Source organism: Echeneis naucrates, chromosome 24 (assembly GCF_900963305.1).
Source record: "Echeneis naucrates chromosome 24, fEcheNa1.1, whole genome shotgun sequence".
Lineage (NCBI taxonomy): Eukaryota > Metazoa > Chordata > Actinopteri > Carangiformes > Echeneidae > Echeneis > Echeneis naucrates.
Window position 1 is genome coordinate 7480536 of NC_042534.1, and position 16065 is coordinate 7496600.

At 42.9% G+C, this 16065-nt stretch overlaps 1 protein-coding gene across 2 annotated transcripts in view; it reads right to left on the reverse strand.

Annotated features, from left to right (window-relative positions):
* gphnb (gephyrin b) overlaps window positions 1-16065 on the reverse strand; it is an 80023-nt gene that overhangs the window by 50985 nt on the left and 12973 nt on the right. For both annotated transcript variants that reach the window (XM_029496020.1, XM_029496019.1), the window contains exon 2: window positions 3549-3627. In XM_029496020.1, the coding sequence (XP_029351880.1) occupies window positions 3549-3627 (79 nt within the window). The remainder of the gene's footprint in view (window positions 1-3548; window positions 3628-16065) is intronic.

Here is a 16065-nt window from a genome sequence, read left to right on the forward strand (position 1 = left end):
TGTCTCCACCTAATAAACCCAAGTCCATCACTGACAATTTGTCTTCTGCATAATCCTGTTTAATGTTCTGCTATGTTAACCTTTAAACTGCTAAATTTGTCCACGTGCAGCTGCATGCAGGGCTGTCAGATGCCTACAGTGAAGTGATGAGAAGTGAAAGTAAGCAAATAAAGGAAAAAAAAAAAAACCCAAAACAAAACAAATCCACATATAACAGTCAAGTTGGAGGCCATAGACCCAAAACAATGAGCTGAAAAGCTACAATGGGCCATAAAAGCTGAAGAGAAGTGCAGAGTCAGGGTATGATTCTCTGTTATTTACGCATCACATGTAGTTGTTTGTTCCATTTATTACAGTAGAAAATTTGATCACAGCAGTAAGCACGCACTAAAGTGCCTTTAGATGATGAGATTGCTCGTCTTTGCATGAAACATTGATAGACGTTAGATTTATGTGGAATGTAGTGCTTATCAATCAGTCAGACACGACAGGCTTTTGCATGCGTCTTTGTTCCCCGACTTGTCCCCTCAGATTGAAATGAGTCCTACTGTCACTGACCTAATTGACTTCTAACTATCGTTAGCCATGATCATTTCTAAAACGGAAAGGTTGTTGCAACACAAACTGCTGGAGGGCAGAGACTTGGAGCTGACTCCACAGTCCATGGGAGAGGCTCACTCAACCTCTCAACACAAACAAAAAACACACATATATGCACACAAAATATAGAATTTAAGAAATAAATAGGGAAAAGGTAACAATACTAATATATATAAAAAAAAATACTAATTTACACACACAAAGTCAAAAACCTTCAGTCATCTCTGCCTCATCTGTGTGACCTTGAGTCTAGTATCATTTGTTTAACCCCCCCGTGACTCTCTCTCCCTTTTTGCCACATATAATTTTTCTCTCCACCTGAAACACCTCTGGATGCTCCTGAATACTAAACTCGACAGGCTGATTGATTGTATGTGCCAATGTGTGTATACGTGTTTGTGTGCCTGAGAGATGCTATGATTCTAGTTTATGTTACATATCCTGCTGTGGCCTCACAGTCCCTCCCCCTCTCTCTCTGTCACAGCAGCAGTGGCACATTGAGGGCACAGCGTTCCAGCTGGTCAACCTGATGGAGCTGCTGAATCGTGGTGTGGCGTGGATTAACGTGGCATGGAGGATCTTTGGGCCAGAGGAGGTCAGCCAGAGCCCATCTACATCAGCTAGCATCACCGCAGCACAGCAGAGCAGACAGGGACGCGAACACTGACAGCTTGTCCTGGTGTCCAGCTTTAATGTTTAACAGCTCTGTGTTTAATCCATGCTCAACCCTATCAGTTCACTGAGACACAACACATTCATCCCAAGTGCCTTTTCAGTGGACTGAATGGGCCACAGATCCTGTAACCCGCATTCACACTGAGCGCGAGAATCACTCGGCCATTAATTTCCTGTGCAGCTCAGCTACAACAAAGCCTATAAGCATGATAATAACTGATCCTTTTCACATCAACTGTCAACTTTACCTTTATTCCATGAATCATCTCAAAAGTGGAAATTTGATGGTCACTTGACTTCTATTGGAGACGCCAAGAGTTTACCAAAAACTTTTATAGTAGTAACAATTAAATGCAAATTCAAGCCCCTTTGGCTTTCTTTGACTTGTATTCAAATATTCAATAATATAAATAAATTTGTTATATTTTTGGAGTCACACCGTACAGCTTAATGAGGATGGAGATCAGATGTCTTTGATTTTCCTCAGAGGAGCAACACGAAAATGCACAAAATAAAAAGAAAGACCTAGTCTCTTTCCCGTCGACAGGTTGTCAGCTTCACATCTGTTCAATGAATACAGTTAGGAAGGGGCTCTATCCTCCTACTTGGCTTCAACATTTACTGTATGTCCATTCTTAGGATTTACCTGGTAAATCTAAGGTTAAGGAGGTTTTTACACACTAAATAGCAAAAAGACAAACCAGGCAGTAAAACAAGACACTGCATGGTGCAAAATTAGGCCAACCAGAGTAATCATAGCTCAAAAAGTAAAGTGAATATGTCCACTGCCAATTAATTGCCATTAGCTGACGCTTTAAAATAAAATGAATTGTGTATAAAAGCTGTCAAAAACACACAGAGACATGAAGAGATAGATAAGCAAGACAGTACATATCAATTGTTTCTACAAACATACCTCATCCTACGTGTAACGCAGCAAACCCCCTCACAATCACTCTTTTGCGTCAGGCAAAGATCTGACACACACGTTACACATCAAGCTGAAAAACAACAACAATAACAAAAAACACCGTAAAGGACATGACAAGTATGGATCAATCTGGGGTCCTGCAGCGGGGGACTGGTGACGCTCCAGTGATATTGACTAGCATAATGCTATGATGGGGGAGCAGGGGGAGCTCTGGCAAATCAATGGCTGCATGGAAAATGCTTTGGATGTCTAGAGGAGCGTGTCTGAGGTTGTATGTCGGAGTCACGGTTTGCAGTGTTTCAGCTGAGGTGGCAGTTTGAAATGTGATGAATGATATGAAGAAAGTAATTAAACAGCATGAGAATTCAACTTATAAATATTAATGGCAACAAATATGACAAGAAAGAAAATGTCTTTTCTGCTGTGGTGTTTTATAGGTGAATTTTTATATGGACAAGTCTAATTATGGCTCTCAGGAAGGTTTGGGAACTTGAGTACCGATCAAAGGAAGTCATGATGCTACAACAGATAATAATGCTGAGTTTGGGAAAGTTTCTTCCTTTGGAAATTGTTTTCTGTATTTGGTGCAGAAGACCTTGAATGGCCCGTGCAGAAGATTGACCTGAGGCTTTGAGGATAAAAAAAATGGAGGAAATCTTTGCAGCCATATTCAGTGTCCAGAGCCAGGACCAAACCCAGGGGGCGGCGATAACACGGCATACGCACTAACCAATGAAACACCCGCGCTGTCCAACCTGCCTGTTTTTGTGACCTTCAGAGTTCTTGTGAGACTGACTTTCATGACTGAAACCACCAGAAATCATAATTTTTAAAGCAAATGAAAAGAAACACATGTAATGTTTCACTGTGCTGTTTGGATACATTCTTAACAATCACTTGTGATGCAGAATATTGTTTTCCTGTTTGCTTTTCATGCTCCTTTGTCCCTGATCTAATCCCTATTAATAAAAACAATGGTTGATTTCACCTCTTTTAACTTCTTTCAGGATATAATGACTTCTTGCAGCAACCAAGAGTCATCCCTCAACAGAAGGTTGCCGCAACTCTATTGTTGTTGCCATGCATGCTGGGAATTTCTCTCCATAGGGCAACACAGAGCCCTGACATGTTGTGTTGAAGAGATATTTTTAGTTTCTTAGTTACGCTCTAGCACAACAAAGAAGACGGCTTCCACACAGAGACACACAGATGCAGAAACCCTGTGCATAATTTTTGTGCAGGAGGTTGAAGGTAAGTTAAAGAACATCACTGGATTTAACAAGCATACATTCACGGTGTTGCTGACTGTTTTAATTTCTGTTCGGAAGGTTGAATTACTCACAGGGAGGGGTCGTGTACAAGATCTTTAAGGTTGACGCCACTGCGGTCCTCTGCAAGGTTTCGAAAACAGCTGTCACTCACTAGATAGAGACAGAGATAGGAAAAAATAATTAAATTAGTGCACAAATTCATAAGCAGTCTAAAATTAAATACATGAAGGGTTTCAACACAGATTGATGGCATTTTTAAAAATGTAAATGATACTTTCTAACCCTGAATGTATGAAGCAGCAAGAGAAACAGTATCATGGAACTGCTATTTTTTGAATCTCTGTATTGTGTCAGTTACATGATCTGATCTTTGAATGAAGAATATCACAAATTGTATCAAACTGATCCTTGTGTGACGTGATGATGAAAACTAGAGGGAACAAGAGCCGACAGGCTCCACTCTGCGCATATCCCTGAATGGATCCGTGCTTCTCCAGGAACATCTCTGAATTTATTCTTACACTTTGGTTACACTGGATGAAAACAAAACAACACATACAAGGCTTGTCCATTACTTCTAAAATAAGCAAGAACAGAAAGATCTGATTTGTAAGAGCTCCACTTGTGAGATGTTGCAAGGCAGGTGTGTCTTACAACAACTAAAAATGATGCCTGATGTAACTTTTACAACAATTTTCATATCATATATTCAACACTGCAAACATTGCAAATGAAATGAAATATTGCAGTTATGAGAATAAAATGATATCCCTCACCCTACACACTTTCTGAGCCTGTGAGAAGCCACACCTTCATCATCTCCAACCTCTTGTTAAACGGGGGCAAAAAACCCAAAAATCCCACAGCGGCCTCTCGACTGCAAAGCAGGTTTGAGCCACATGAGTCATCGTGATTTTGGTGATCACAGACAGACAGAGTGATGGGTAGAATGAGACAGGGAAGAAGAAAAAGACATGGAGAAAGGAAAATGGAAAGAGAAAAAAAAAAAAAGGTTAGGGGAGACAGAAAGAGACAGACAAGGAGGATGAAGAGAAGAACAAGGTGTTTTGTGATCTGACGGGCCCAAACGTGAACGGACAAGCTTGTGTCTTAAAATAGATTCAAAACGAAACAAGGGGGGATGGGGAGAAGAGAGGAGGCGAGAGGGGGTGATGATGGTGGTGGTTGTGGTGCAGTGGATCTAATCCAAAAAACTTGTGCTAGTTGTAGACAAGGCTAGAAATGTCATGATGAAGTGCTATGATCCATGAAAGAGAGGAGGGGCGAAGGGATAGGGTGAGTGGATGGGTAAAGCAAGAATGGTGTTCAAAAAAAAAAAAAAAAAAAGAAGGGGGGGTAGCAAAAGGAAGGAAAGGATCGCAAGAGAGCTGAAAGAAAGGGATGGGGGAAGGATGGCAGGATGAGGGTAAGGAGAACAGTGGAGGTGGAGAGAAAGCGTAAAGGCTGATGAGGAGTGCAATGAGCATGGGGCAGCTCTGTGGAGGTAAACAGAGGGTGCAGGACGTTGCTCTGGGCTCTGGTAAATAAATGGGAGAGTGCTGACATTTGCACATCGAGCCAGCTCAGAAAGAGAGGGGGAAACAAGAGAGAGACTAAAAGACTACGGGAGGAGGAGAGTGCAGCGGGTACCACGCGAAAAAAGGTTGAGGGGGGAGAAGAGATAAGGCGCAAGCACATGGAATACACACCACCATGGCTTTAGAGGGGCACTACTGCAAAAGTAAATGTTTGTGTGTGTGAGAGAGAGATAGTAAGGAATAATGCAGTCTTGAGGGAACTTCCTTCAAGACTGCATTGTTCCTTACACGCTCTCACACACACACACACACACACACACACACACACACACACACACACACACACCGAGTCCTCCCCAGTCTTTCTCTCCCAGCTACTCCTTGATCTAAAAATAGCTGTTCCACTCTCCTACAAGAGGCAGCAACCATTCTGAACCAATCAACACGCTCTGTCAAAGGCATCGGTACCCACCACCCCTCTATGTGTGTGTACATGTGTGCAACAAGGGGAACTCCTAACTGAAGGTAATAAAAATGCCCCTCCCTGCTGCACTGGTTGGTAGAAAAGGTGGGAAAGCGAGCCCCTCTAGAAAGGAATATCACAGGAGAGAAACAGAAAGCAACATATCGAGAGACAAAAGAAAGAGGGAGAAAAGGAATGAGAGTGGAGGAGAGCGGGAGAAGGAGTGCTGGTGCAGTTGAAACAGGCTTCAAAGGAATATTAATGTGATCCTGTGCAAGAACTGAAGACAGGGGAGGTGAAGGGGGAAGATGGAGGGAGGATGGAAGAGAAAAAGTGAGAGGGGAGGGGAAAAAAGGTACGCAGAAATTCATGACGCTGCTCCCTCCCATCTCCAAAGCTCCTTGCACCTTTCTCCAGGTAAATCAGCAGTTTAGCTTTGATCTCCACTAACCCGCCACCCTCCTTCCTCAAATGCCGCTGTGCACTGCACCATCTCTGGTGTCCCTAGAGCAACCTGGGATTTCCTCATCACAGCGGAGGTCGACTTTTGCCTCATAGCCGTTCGAACAGATTAGAATGGGAGAGGAGCAACAGGAAATCGCTTTCGACGCCGCTATGAAGAGTCGAGGCGCAATGCAGTGACCCTATGCTGCCCCAGAGGGCGCTATTCCCACCGTCCACAGAAAGCTGAAAGGTCAATTCTTCCACTCGGTTGGACAATCGTTGGGAAACAGACATACTGTTGTTGAGCTGAGACTCCGAACCACCAGTACATCATACTTCCATTCTGAGCTCAGAAACAACTCATATTGTGTTGCTCACATCACGTGAATCTAATTTTGGTCAAGGCCAGTGCATTTGATTTTCATATCTGATGCAGATATGAGCAGCCAAAGATTGTAACTGCTGTCTTTCTTCAATGTGCCTTCTTTTGGTTATAGGAAACCCCCTTTTAATTTTTGCTGATTTTACCGTCTTTCTATTAGCTTCTCCCTGTCTGGGCAAATTAATAATCTCAAGTGTTTTTGCTTATTTTTTTTAATACTACAGATTCCTAGGTCAGAAATAAGCCTAATATCGCTTAATATCGCTTTATCAGGCAAATCCTATTCCTTGCTCCATCACAGAAATCAAACAAAGAAACAAAGAAAAGTAATTACAGCAAAAGTAACAACAACACACAATTTCATTTTGAAGACTGACTTCACCTGCCTGAGATGCAACCATCTCATACGGTTACCAGTGTCTCTGTGATTGTGATAATTTATCAATTTAAAATCTATTTTCTGGTGCCTATGCCCCTATTGACTCTGTCACCTTATATTTGCCTCTACCTATGTGTGTGTGTGTGTGTGTGTGTGTGTAGCCCCAGGCTATAGCAGTGAGAGGAGAGCGGGAGGCCTGTGTTTCAGAAGCATTACACACACACACACACACACCTTTAAAGGGTTAATTACTAAGTCATGGAAGAGCAGGAGGAGATCAGGATATGGGGGAAGAGAGGAGGCGTGATCAGGGAGCAAAAAATGTCAACACAGAACAAAAATGAAAAACCGCCAAGGAAAAGATTGGCTAATAGGGAGAATAAAAGCCTTTGTATGTTTCGGTAACACCATGTTAAAACAGCAGCCATGTCTGCACACTTACTTTAAGTTCTGTTTCATATGACCATATCCTGTATATGAGGTGGGTCTTCCTTTAGTAAAATCCTAAGAATATGTAATAGATGGAATTTGCAGCTTCCCTCAGTTTATGAAGATTTAGTGAGTCCCTATTCATTGTTTAGCTGTTTGACACAAATTCACTCTTTTTTGGGTTCACTCATTCATTCACACATTTTGCCCACAGCAGGCAGCTGTACACTAACTGTACACGAAGTACACAAAACCCAGTGGAGCATTTAGCTGATAAAGCCAGATAGCCAGACATTCACTTCAGGAAGTTGTAATCAAAATGACAACCCCCGTCCAAAAAAACCAAAAACCCCTGAACCAAAAGGCCAAGCTCCAACTGGATGATAATCCAGGATTACTATCTGACATTGAGCAAGGGCAGGGTACACCCTACACAGGTGGCTAGGTCTATTGGAGACATAAAGTGATCAGGAACTATACAGGCCCATGAAAAATGAGCCTATTGTGCATGTCTTTGGACTGTGGGAGGAAGCCAGAGGAGAGAATGCACTTCCCATAGAAAGGACCCAGGCCCAGGGATCCAGCCCAGAGCCTTCCAACCACCTTGGGTTATAATCGTTCTCTTTGATGTTGGATGTGTCGTCACAGATTCTTTCGACTTCCCCAGACAGGCAAAAAAGTGTAATTAATTCAACTTTAAACAAAGTAGTTGGATTAATCAGAAGTCTAGGTGACACAGGTAATTTAGCTGTGGCTGTCCAGATTAGTAACTACTTTATAGGCCAACCTTTTGTGCAATTTGCAAGAAATAAATATAATTTATCATTTGCCAGTAGAAAGTAGAAATGCCTTAATATGTGTTAACTGATGTCAATCAAACGAAGATTTGGCGTAACACTGCCAAATGGATCTAACAAAGAGAGCTAAAGAAAGCTAAATGTTTGCCTTACACCATCCACAGTGGATTTTAATATTTTACACACGAGTAGCTCCTCCATTTGCATTGTTAAACATTAACAGCACAAAAAAATGCTGCTTTTTCAGTAGACCTGTCACTTTCTAGTCTTTTGACATGTACTTGGTGAAATGAGTGTGTGATAAGGAATTGGGACACGACTACAGTCCATCTAGCAAGTAGGACAGTAGGACGCAGTTTGTAATCCAGGCAAAGTGCATTGAAACAGGTCAACAAGTGGGAAGTAACTTAGAATAGTTTAACTGTCTATTTCTGATAAAGGTATTCTAAGTTAGCGAGCAGCCTACAGATACCCATCTGTATAACAGTAGCTTGGCCCGCTAGCAAGTTATGTGCTGTCACTCTGTCAGCCACTAGGAGAGGGGATTCATAAACTGCTACTATGTTCCACTCAATCATTTCCAGGACATAAAGCAGTCAGCAGTCATTATCTCCCTGGGATCCCACGCTGATGGGGTTTTCCCTTATAGCAGGTCCTCACACAGTCTCACACACCGCTCACATACACGGCTGTGCATACATCTACACACTTACATAGAAAAACTGTCCCACAACAAACACAGACAGCCGTGCACTCTGCAGGTACACAAATGCACACACTCACTCACACACACATACAGAGCCTCAGAGACCTTGCCATGGAGTAGCATATCTATCATTGTGGCACCATACCCTGCTGCGACATGCACAAATGAATCTCTGTTTCACTAGAATATTTTACTAGAAGTAAGCATTAACATGTTGCAGTGTGCTTTGCCAGTTTAAATGTACCATCGACTGAAATACTCAGTTAACATGACTGCATCTATACACGTAAGGGAAAATTTGCGGATGCACCAGCGGAGGGTTAGTAAAGGATCTGCGTCTTCGTCTGAGCAGCCCACTTGGCATCTTTATTGTTTCCTGTTGTTTATCAGCTAACAGCAGTGCCAATGGCCCTCCAGCCCTGGAGAAGCTAGTATGGAGGTCAAAAACCGGATTGGGTTAACATCTGCTGGTGGGAGGGACAACACCTCTGCACACCAATAAGCCTCTACCAAAGTGATATCATGCCTCCTGTCTCTTATTTTACTGGCTTGTCCTGTGTTAAATGGAAACACTGGGCCTGAGGCCTCGGATTAAATGGGCTTAATGATGAATAGAGGTATGGATCCGCCTCCAGATTGTAATGGGGTAGGGTAGACATCTGACTAGGGGGCTTTTGGTACTACAATCCCGTCCTAGCCAGAGAGTAGAGGAGAGGAGATGAGCAGTGGTGCACAAATACCAGCGTCTTCATTCCATGGCAGGGTAAATTTTCAAATTAATAAAGGCTTCACAGGGCTGGGTAAATTATAGTAACAGAAATAACAGCGGATAACCTAATCTAATATAAACCCACTGTATCTTAGCAACCTTGTTAATTCTGAGAGGAGCACCGGGGTAAGCAGAGGAAGCACAACATCCATCATCAAAGACACACCCAGCAGCAACACACGCACACATGCACAAATATGCTCAAGTTAGTCCCAAACTCTCTAAAACCATGCACATGCAGTTGCTATATTACCATTAGCCACTATCTCAATCACACTGTGATGCAGATGAATGCATGCACATGTGCTGAGCCACACACTCAGGCACATACACGCAGATCCTCAGGCTTACTGTAAGCAGCCAGGAGAATGGAGGGGGTGTGGAGCGGAACAATGGGATCCTAATCGTCGGGCTGCATTTCAAAGCATCTCCCCTCTACAACACTTTTCTAGATAAGATTTGAAAATGCTATTTATATCCATGGGGAAAGGAGCCAACCAGCAGCTTGATTTTCATTTTTTTTAAGTTGAATCTAAATTGGGGTGAAGTTACATAATGCAGGGAGTGCGACACTCCACCTGCTACTGCCGAGCCAGCCAGTGAAGAACACTACGGAGGGGAAACAGCCCAAAAATATATAACATGTAATGGGCCTATACTAATACTGCAGCTAATAATGACTAACGGCTTAATAACCATTGCTTACTAAGCCAGAGAAGCCAAGCTCATCTGTGTGGGTACAGCAGTCGGCCAATCCACACGTCAAATCCAAACCTACTCCAGCGTAGCCAGTCCAAAATCCGGCAACCATGCTGAGCCAAGGACAAAACAACACAGCACAACATGGCACAGCCCGGCCAACCCCCTCCACCCCTCCCCACACACACCAGATGTGCAAAGAAAGAAAGACAGCGAGACAGCTCTGATCTTCACAGCTGTGTCCTAGGCAGACAGGCAGGCAGACACACACCCCACCCAACCCCCCTCCAAAAGGCAGCACCATCCTTGGCTGAGTATAGGAGGAGGATGAGAGGTGGTAGGATGGACATGAGGAGTTGAGGGAGTGTGAGCTGGAGCCTAACCCTGACAGGATTAAGAAAGCAATTCACACTGGAGGAGAGAAGAGGGGGCACGGAGACGAGGGGAGAGGGGAGGTGTGGTGAAAACACTCTGAAGGCAAAGGGAGGGCAGAAAGACGGGCCAGAAAGAGAGAGAGCACGATGGGGAACAGAGTAATTCAGTAAAATGGGAAGATGGGGAAATTAGTGGTGGAAGCATGTAAAAAGAGAGCTCTGATAGAAACAGCTTCAGTCTCTGTAGTAGCATTATTGATTCTAGTTTGTATCCATTGGGGTAAAACTTGAAGGGAAATTTATCACAGAGAGCAGAGGACTAAAGGTCAGAAATGAAGACATGTAACAAGACAGAATCATTAATAACTCATTTACACCTGGTATTAACATGCAATCTTCATCTTGACACATTATCTGAATAATGGCATGCTCACGGGCGTCTGCATTAACGCCTAATGAGTGTTCTCAATCCTCTGTCCAGATTGTGATCGGATCTCAGGACACAGAACAGTTAGACCTAGTTGGCGGACTAGTCGACAACTGGCTGAGGAAAGGGCTGCTGCGGCTGCTGCTGCACATTTCCTGTGCTGGCAAATGGCTTATGTGGAGCTTTTTGACGAACAGCTTGAGATAGAAAGAAGACGTTCAATTAGGTGACCTACGAACTTCATGGATTAGATTTTTTTTTTTTTTTTTTTTGTGACTAAGAATTGTGGCTGAAGTGCACAGATTACATTTCCATAGGCAGCTACAGACACTGTTTTTCAGATTGACTGTAAATGCAATATATTCTCAGTAGATTTAAACGTGCATGACTCCATGTTGCTACCATATATGTACATGCACAGGCCTTATCAGGCCTTTGAAGGTATATATGGGAAATGCAGGGACATTACAGTCTGTAGGAGCAATGCTAAAACAATTAGTCACTTAATCAATCTGTCAAACAACAGAGAGCTGACTGACAATAACTTTTAGAAAATCATTATGCGAAAACATCGAACACTCATCAGTTCCTGTTTGAGTTCACTGACTGCAACACAAGGCTGTGTATCAGCAACACCCAGCTCACACAAATTTGCACTTGGAAGCTGCCCAGCATGATCACAATCTAGTCTTCTGGGTACTGAGCAGCTGCTGGAGCAGTTTGGAGTGCTCAAGGGCACCTCAGTAGTGCCAGTGAGACTAGGGTGCTTCTGCATTTCTCAGTTTTGAATGGTGATAAATGGAATATCTTTGGGCTTTGGCCTGCTCACTGCACAAAATAAGAAACTGAAGAAATGTATCACATTTGGCTCTGGAAATCAGTTTTGACTCAAAAGGGTTAGGTGAATCCATGATAACGATGACAATGAAAAGTTTGAGTCCTGCGTATGACATAAAATGTAGGAACAGGGGGAAAGGTTTTGCTGACACTGAGGATTCGCCCCAACTCTGGAGGTCTGCCCTTACTGTCACTTTGCACTAGAATAAATTAAACACGAGAGGCTGAACTCCAACACCAGTATACTTACAGTAGTTCCTGGCACAAGACCTAACGATACACACAAAAACCACCGTCATCCCACACACAATCAGTGGCACAAGTCACCATTTGGAAACAGTGCTTTCCCCTGCTCTGGGTGTGACATAAGCTTCCTTTCATAATGTGCTGCACGTCCAAAAACTATCCTCCATCTGCTTTTAGTCAGCCTACTCTTAGTCACATCGCATACATAGTACTCACCTGAACCTCTCTTTATCATCCAAATATCAGTGAAAAGCCTTAGACTGCAGCTCCCCACAAAGGCTTTGTGTATTGATGTTTTATTAACACTGTAATAAATATTGAAAAGACAGTTACTAATGAAGCCATGTTGAGAAGTTCCAGAGACAACTTACTGCCCAAGGAAAAACAGGGACCTTGAACGTGGCACCCTACACCCCTCTTTCGACTTTACTTCTCCTTCATCTCATTTCCCACGCCATGACCAAAATGCTCCTGCAGCTCCAACACCACCCCCAATCACAGATTTTCCCCTCAACAGCCTCCCCACCCTGTCTTCTTTCCCTTCACCGCTATTCTTGTTCAATGGAATCAATGCATTGGAGGGGTTTGATGATGCGCCACACCACTTGTGAATATTTATCATAAATCACAGGCTCCAAGTATAATGAGGCTTGTTTCTAATGACAACGGGTGTGATGAATGTGTCTGTGGCTCAGTGCGGCATTATCATATAGCCATTCAGAAGTGTGTGCAGGCAGCATGCGAAGGTTGAGGCGGCTTATGCAGTTATGGGTGGATGAGGTATCACAGCTTGTCCCCCCATGTTGCATGACATTTCAATGGCAGAGGGCCCAAGGCAAAGCCAGCTCTCCGTGGCATTTCCAACAGCTGTTTACACATACATGCACACAAACTAAATGTGTGCTGTGTATTTTCTGAGCACACGACTATTTGTACTGTATGTGCAACGCATGAGTGCAGTCATTCATCTAGTGCAGTTTACTATGAAAGCCATAGTGGATGCCATTTGAAGTATCTGTGCGCGTGAGATAGAGGTGCCACTTGACTAATAGCATATAACTAAATAGGCACCAGGTGGTGAAAATGAAAAAAAAAAAAAAGAGTTTAGAATCAGAAGATGATGTAGGAGAAGAAGAAGCAGATAGGTGATGATGATGCTACAGTGGATCTTTGTATGGATGCACATGAGCCACCTGAGTACATAGATATTGGATATAATTTGCAAAATGATTAAAGGATCTAGTCATGCTGGGATTTGCCTTTTCTTTTGCCAAGTGCAGTAAGTAGCATTAAAAAAAAAACAAAACATTTTAATAATTATGTTTTTGTCTTTCCACAGTGTTTGAAAAAATCCTAATCATTTCAAATGTCCCCGGCTGAATTTAATTAGATGTAGCTTTCAAAATTTACCAGTAACTAAAGATTTGCAAACCCACAACATGAAAATTTCTTATCCTGAGCCAAGGGCACCTTATTCACCTATCAACATTACTTGCAGCCTTTTTAATGTTCACAACCTGAAAACGACATTAACAGCATAAGATGCAAAGGGCTGATTTAAACGCATTTGACCCATTGACATTACAGGTGCGGCTTACTTACTTTTAAACCTCAGTACCAACAAGCAACTCAACTTAAATAAAGGAGATATTGCGTAACATGGTGAAATTATTGATTCTATAGGCAAAAAGAAAGTTTGGATTTTAAATTCTTCTGACTTGGCCACAATTCAGAAGGTTCTGTTGAGCTACAAAAACTGCAGCTGTTGCAGAGTGATAGGTCTTACTGTCGTTGGCTGAGTATAGATATTCTACTGGCTTCCAAACAACAGGCACGAGTTTCATTTCAGCTTCTATACAATTAACATTAATTAGTTTTTATTTAATGTACTGTAGTACTAGCGACATATATTATTTTGAACAAGAGAAGGCTGCTGTATTGACGCTTTCCACATTGCTCATTCTTTATTACTAGTGAGAGATTTGCAAATACCATAGTTAAATGTGAAAATGAAACCAGTTGTTACAAACTTACATTTCAATGGCGTAAAGCAGATTGAAATCGAATGGGGTGTGAATCTGGATTATTGAATGTAACCTTTACTGCAGGGTGGAAGAAGACTACACTCCTTACATGACTACATGGTACAGGCTGACAGTGATACAAATGAATGAATTCAGACATGACTGACAGGCTCCCTCAACTTCGGTGTGTGTTATCTGTGGCTGCTCCATTAGTAAGCTAGGTCTTGTCAAAACCGAAATGAGCTCGAGAGCATTTGTATTGATTTCAATTGAAATGTGCTTACGCTGGCATCAGTGTAGCTGCGCACTTCTGATACCTCCTATGAGAGGCTTCCCCACCTCTCCCATATCCCTTCGTCCTGCTTCCATCTCAAACTGATGATGCAGGGAAACCCAGTGCTGCACCAGTTCAAACGCAGCTTAGCTGCACATTGGAGTGTATGCATGCTTGGGGAAACTGTGTGACTCTGCATGGGAAACACTCAGCTCATTCACTTCATGACACTCGATAAGACAGCTCTGAAACAGAAAGTTTTGGCTAACATTAGAAATGTGGCTCTCTATCTGTTGGATTTTAGGGTTGGTAGTGGAACATATGTGCTGAGGCCTAATCAGATCAGGCATTGATCAGTCTTTATAGAGGACTATTCTCCCCCAAACCTCTGTGATCTTCCTCTTGTGGGAAGAATGGGAGTGAGGACCAGAGGCAGAGAAAGTGATAGACTGAGGTCAGTGTTTATGGTGTGACTGCAGTCACACTTACGGGCCAAGCTAAGGCTGGCATATGGCCGTTCGGAATCAATGTCAGGTTTTTGATCAAAGTTAAGAACCACATTAAAGCTGACCATGAGAACGATTTCACAGACAAGGCAAATGAACATCTAAAGCATCAACCCTGACTGGAAACAATACGTCTTAAGAGGTACAGCTGTCAAGCTGATTTCTGGAGCAGGACACTCTGCCATATTGTAAGTGACACATTGTTCACTAAGTGGAAAGTTAATCTAAACTGCATCTCCACAGGGTCCCCATGTGGCGAAGATGGCAGCCTCCGCATCGTCTGGTCTACCGGCTGACCTCCCCATGACCAGCCACAGTTTTCTGCCAACAAATCCCATTTCATGCCAGCCACGCTTCTGAAAAGGCAAAACAAAAGCCTGATCAGCACAGTGGCAGCTTTAGCACATTGTGCCAACAATCATTATGAAATCAATGGAACAAAGCAAAGTGGAACTCTGCATCACTCAAAGCTATGTGACAGTGCACGAGGCAGCATTGAGCTAAAGGTTTGTTCAACTCCTCTTAGAGGAGAGGGAACTTCCTGCTGCTGTCACCTGAAGGTCGACAACGACACCCCCATCAGTAAGAGAAAGGCATTTGTCAAAAATGAAAAGTTGAATGCCTTACAGTGCCCAAATTAAACCCTGTCATATATGGTTGAAAACACTTTTGTCAAGGAGGTAACCATTTAAAGAGCTCGCAAAGAATCCAGGCAGCAATGATGATTCTGGTGGGATAACCAATCCCTCCTTAAAAGCACTTACCTGAACATCAACTCTTAGTCAAAGTGACAACTCCAAACAGCGGGGAAAGACGAGTTCAGAGCGCTGACTGGAGTTGTGGCAGCAAACACTGGCACAAATGTACCAGCAGAGAAATGTCAGGTTGTCAAAATGCTGACAAATGAGCAAGTGACTGGAAAGCATGAAGGAAGCTGTAACCAGTCAGCTAATTCAAATGTGATTCTCTGTACTAAAACTCCTCAGAAATGAACAGTGAAGAGAGTTGTTGGCCATGCACATTTGTTTGGGGGTGCAAAAACAACTTAGTTAGAACTATGTTTTTGGTTAAATCTAAAAGAATCAGCAATCTTCAAGGTGACAATAATAAATAAATAGTTAACAGTCATCATCTCTCTGTGCTAACTTTGGTCTGATAGGTCATATCCTCCTCTGCTTCCATCAGAATTACTCCAGCTGCTCGATAGCTGTATCCCTTGAGAGTAAATAAATGTGTCGTCGTGACACTGGCAGAAATGACTAATGCTACCGTTCCTTCTGGGAGGACATTCTCA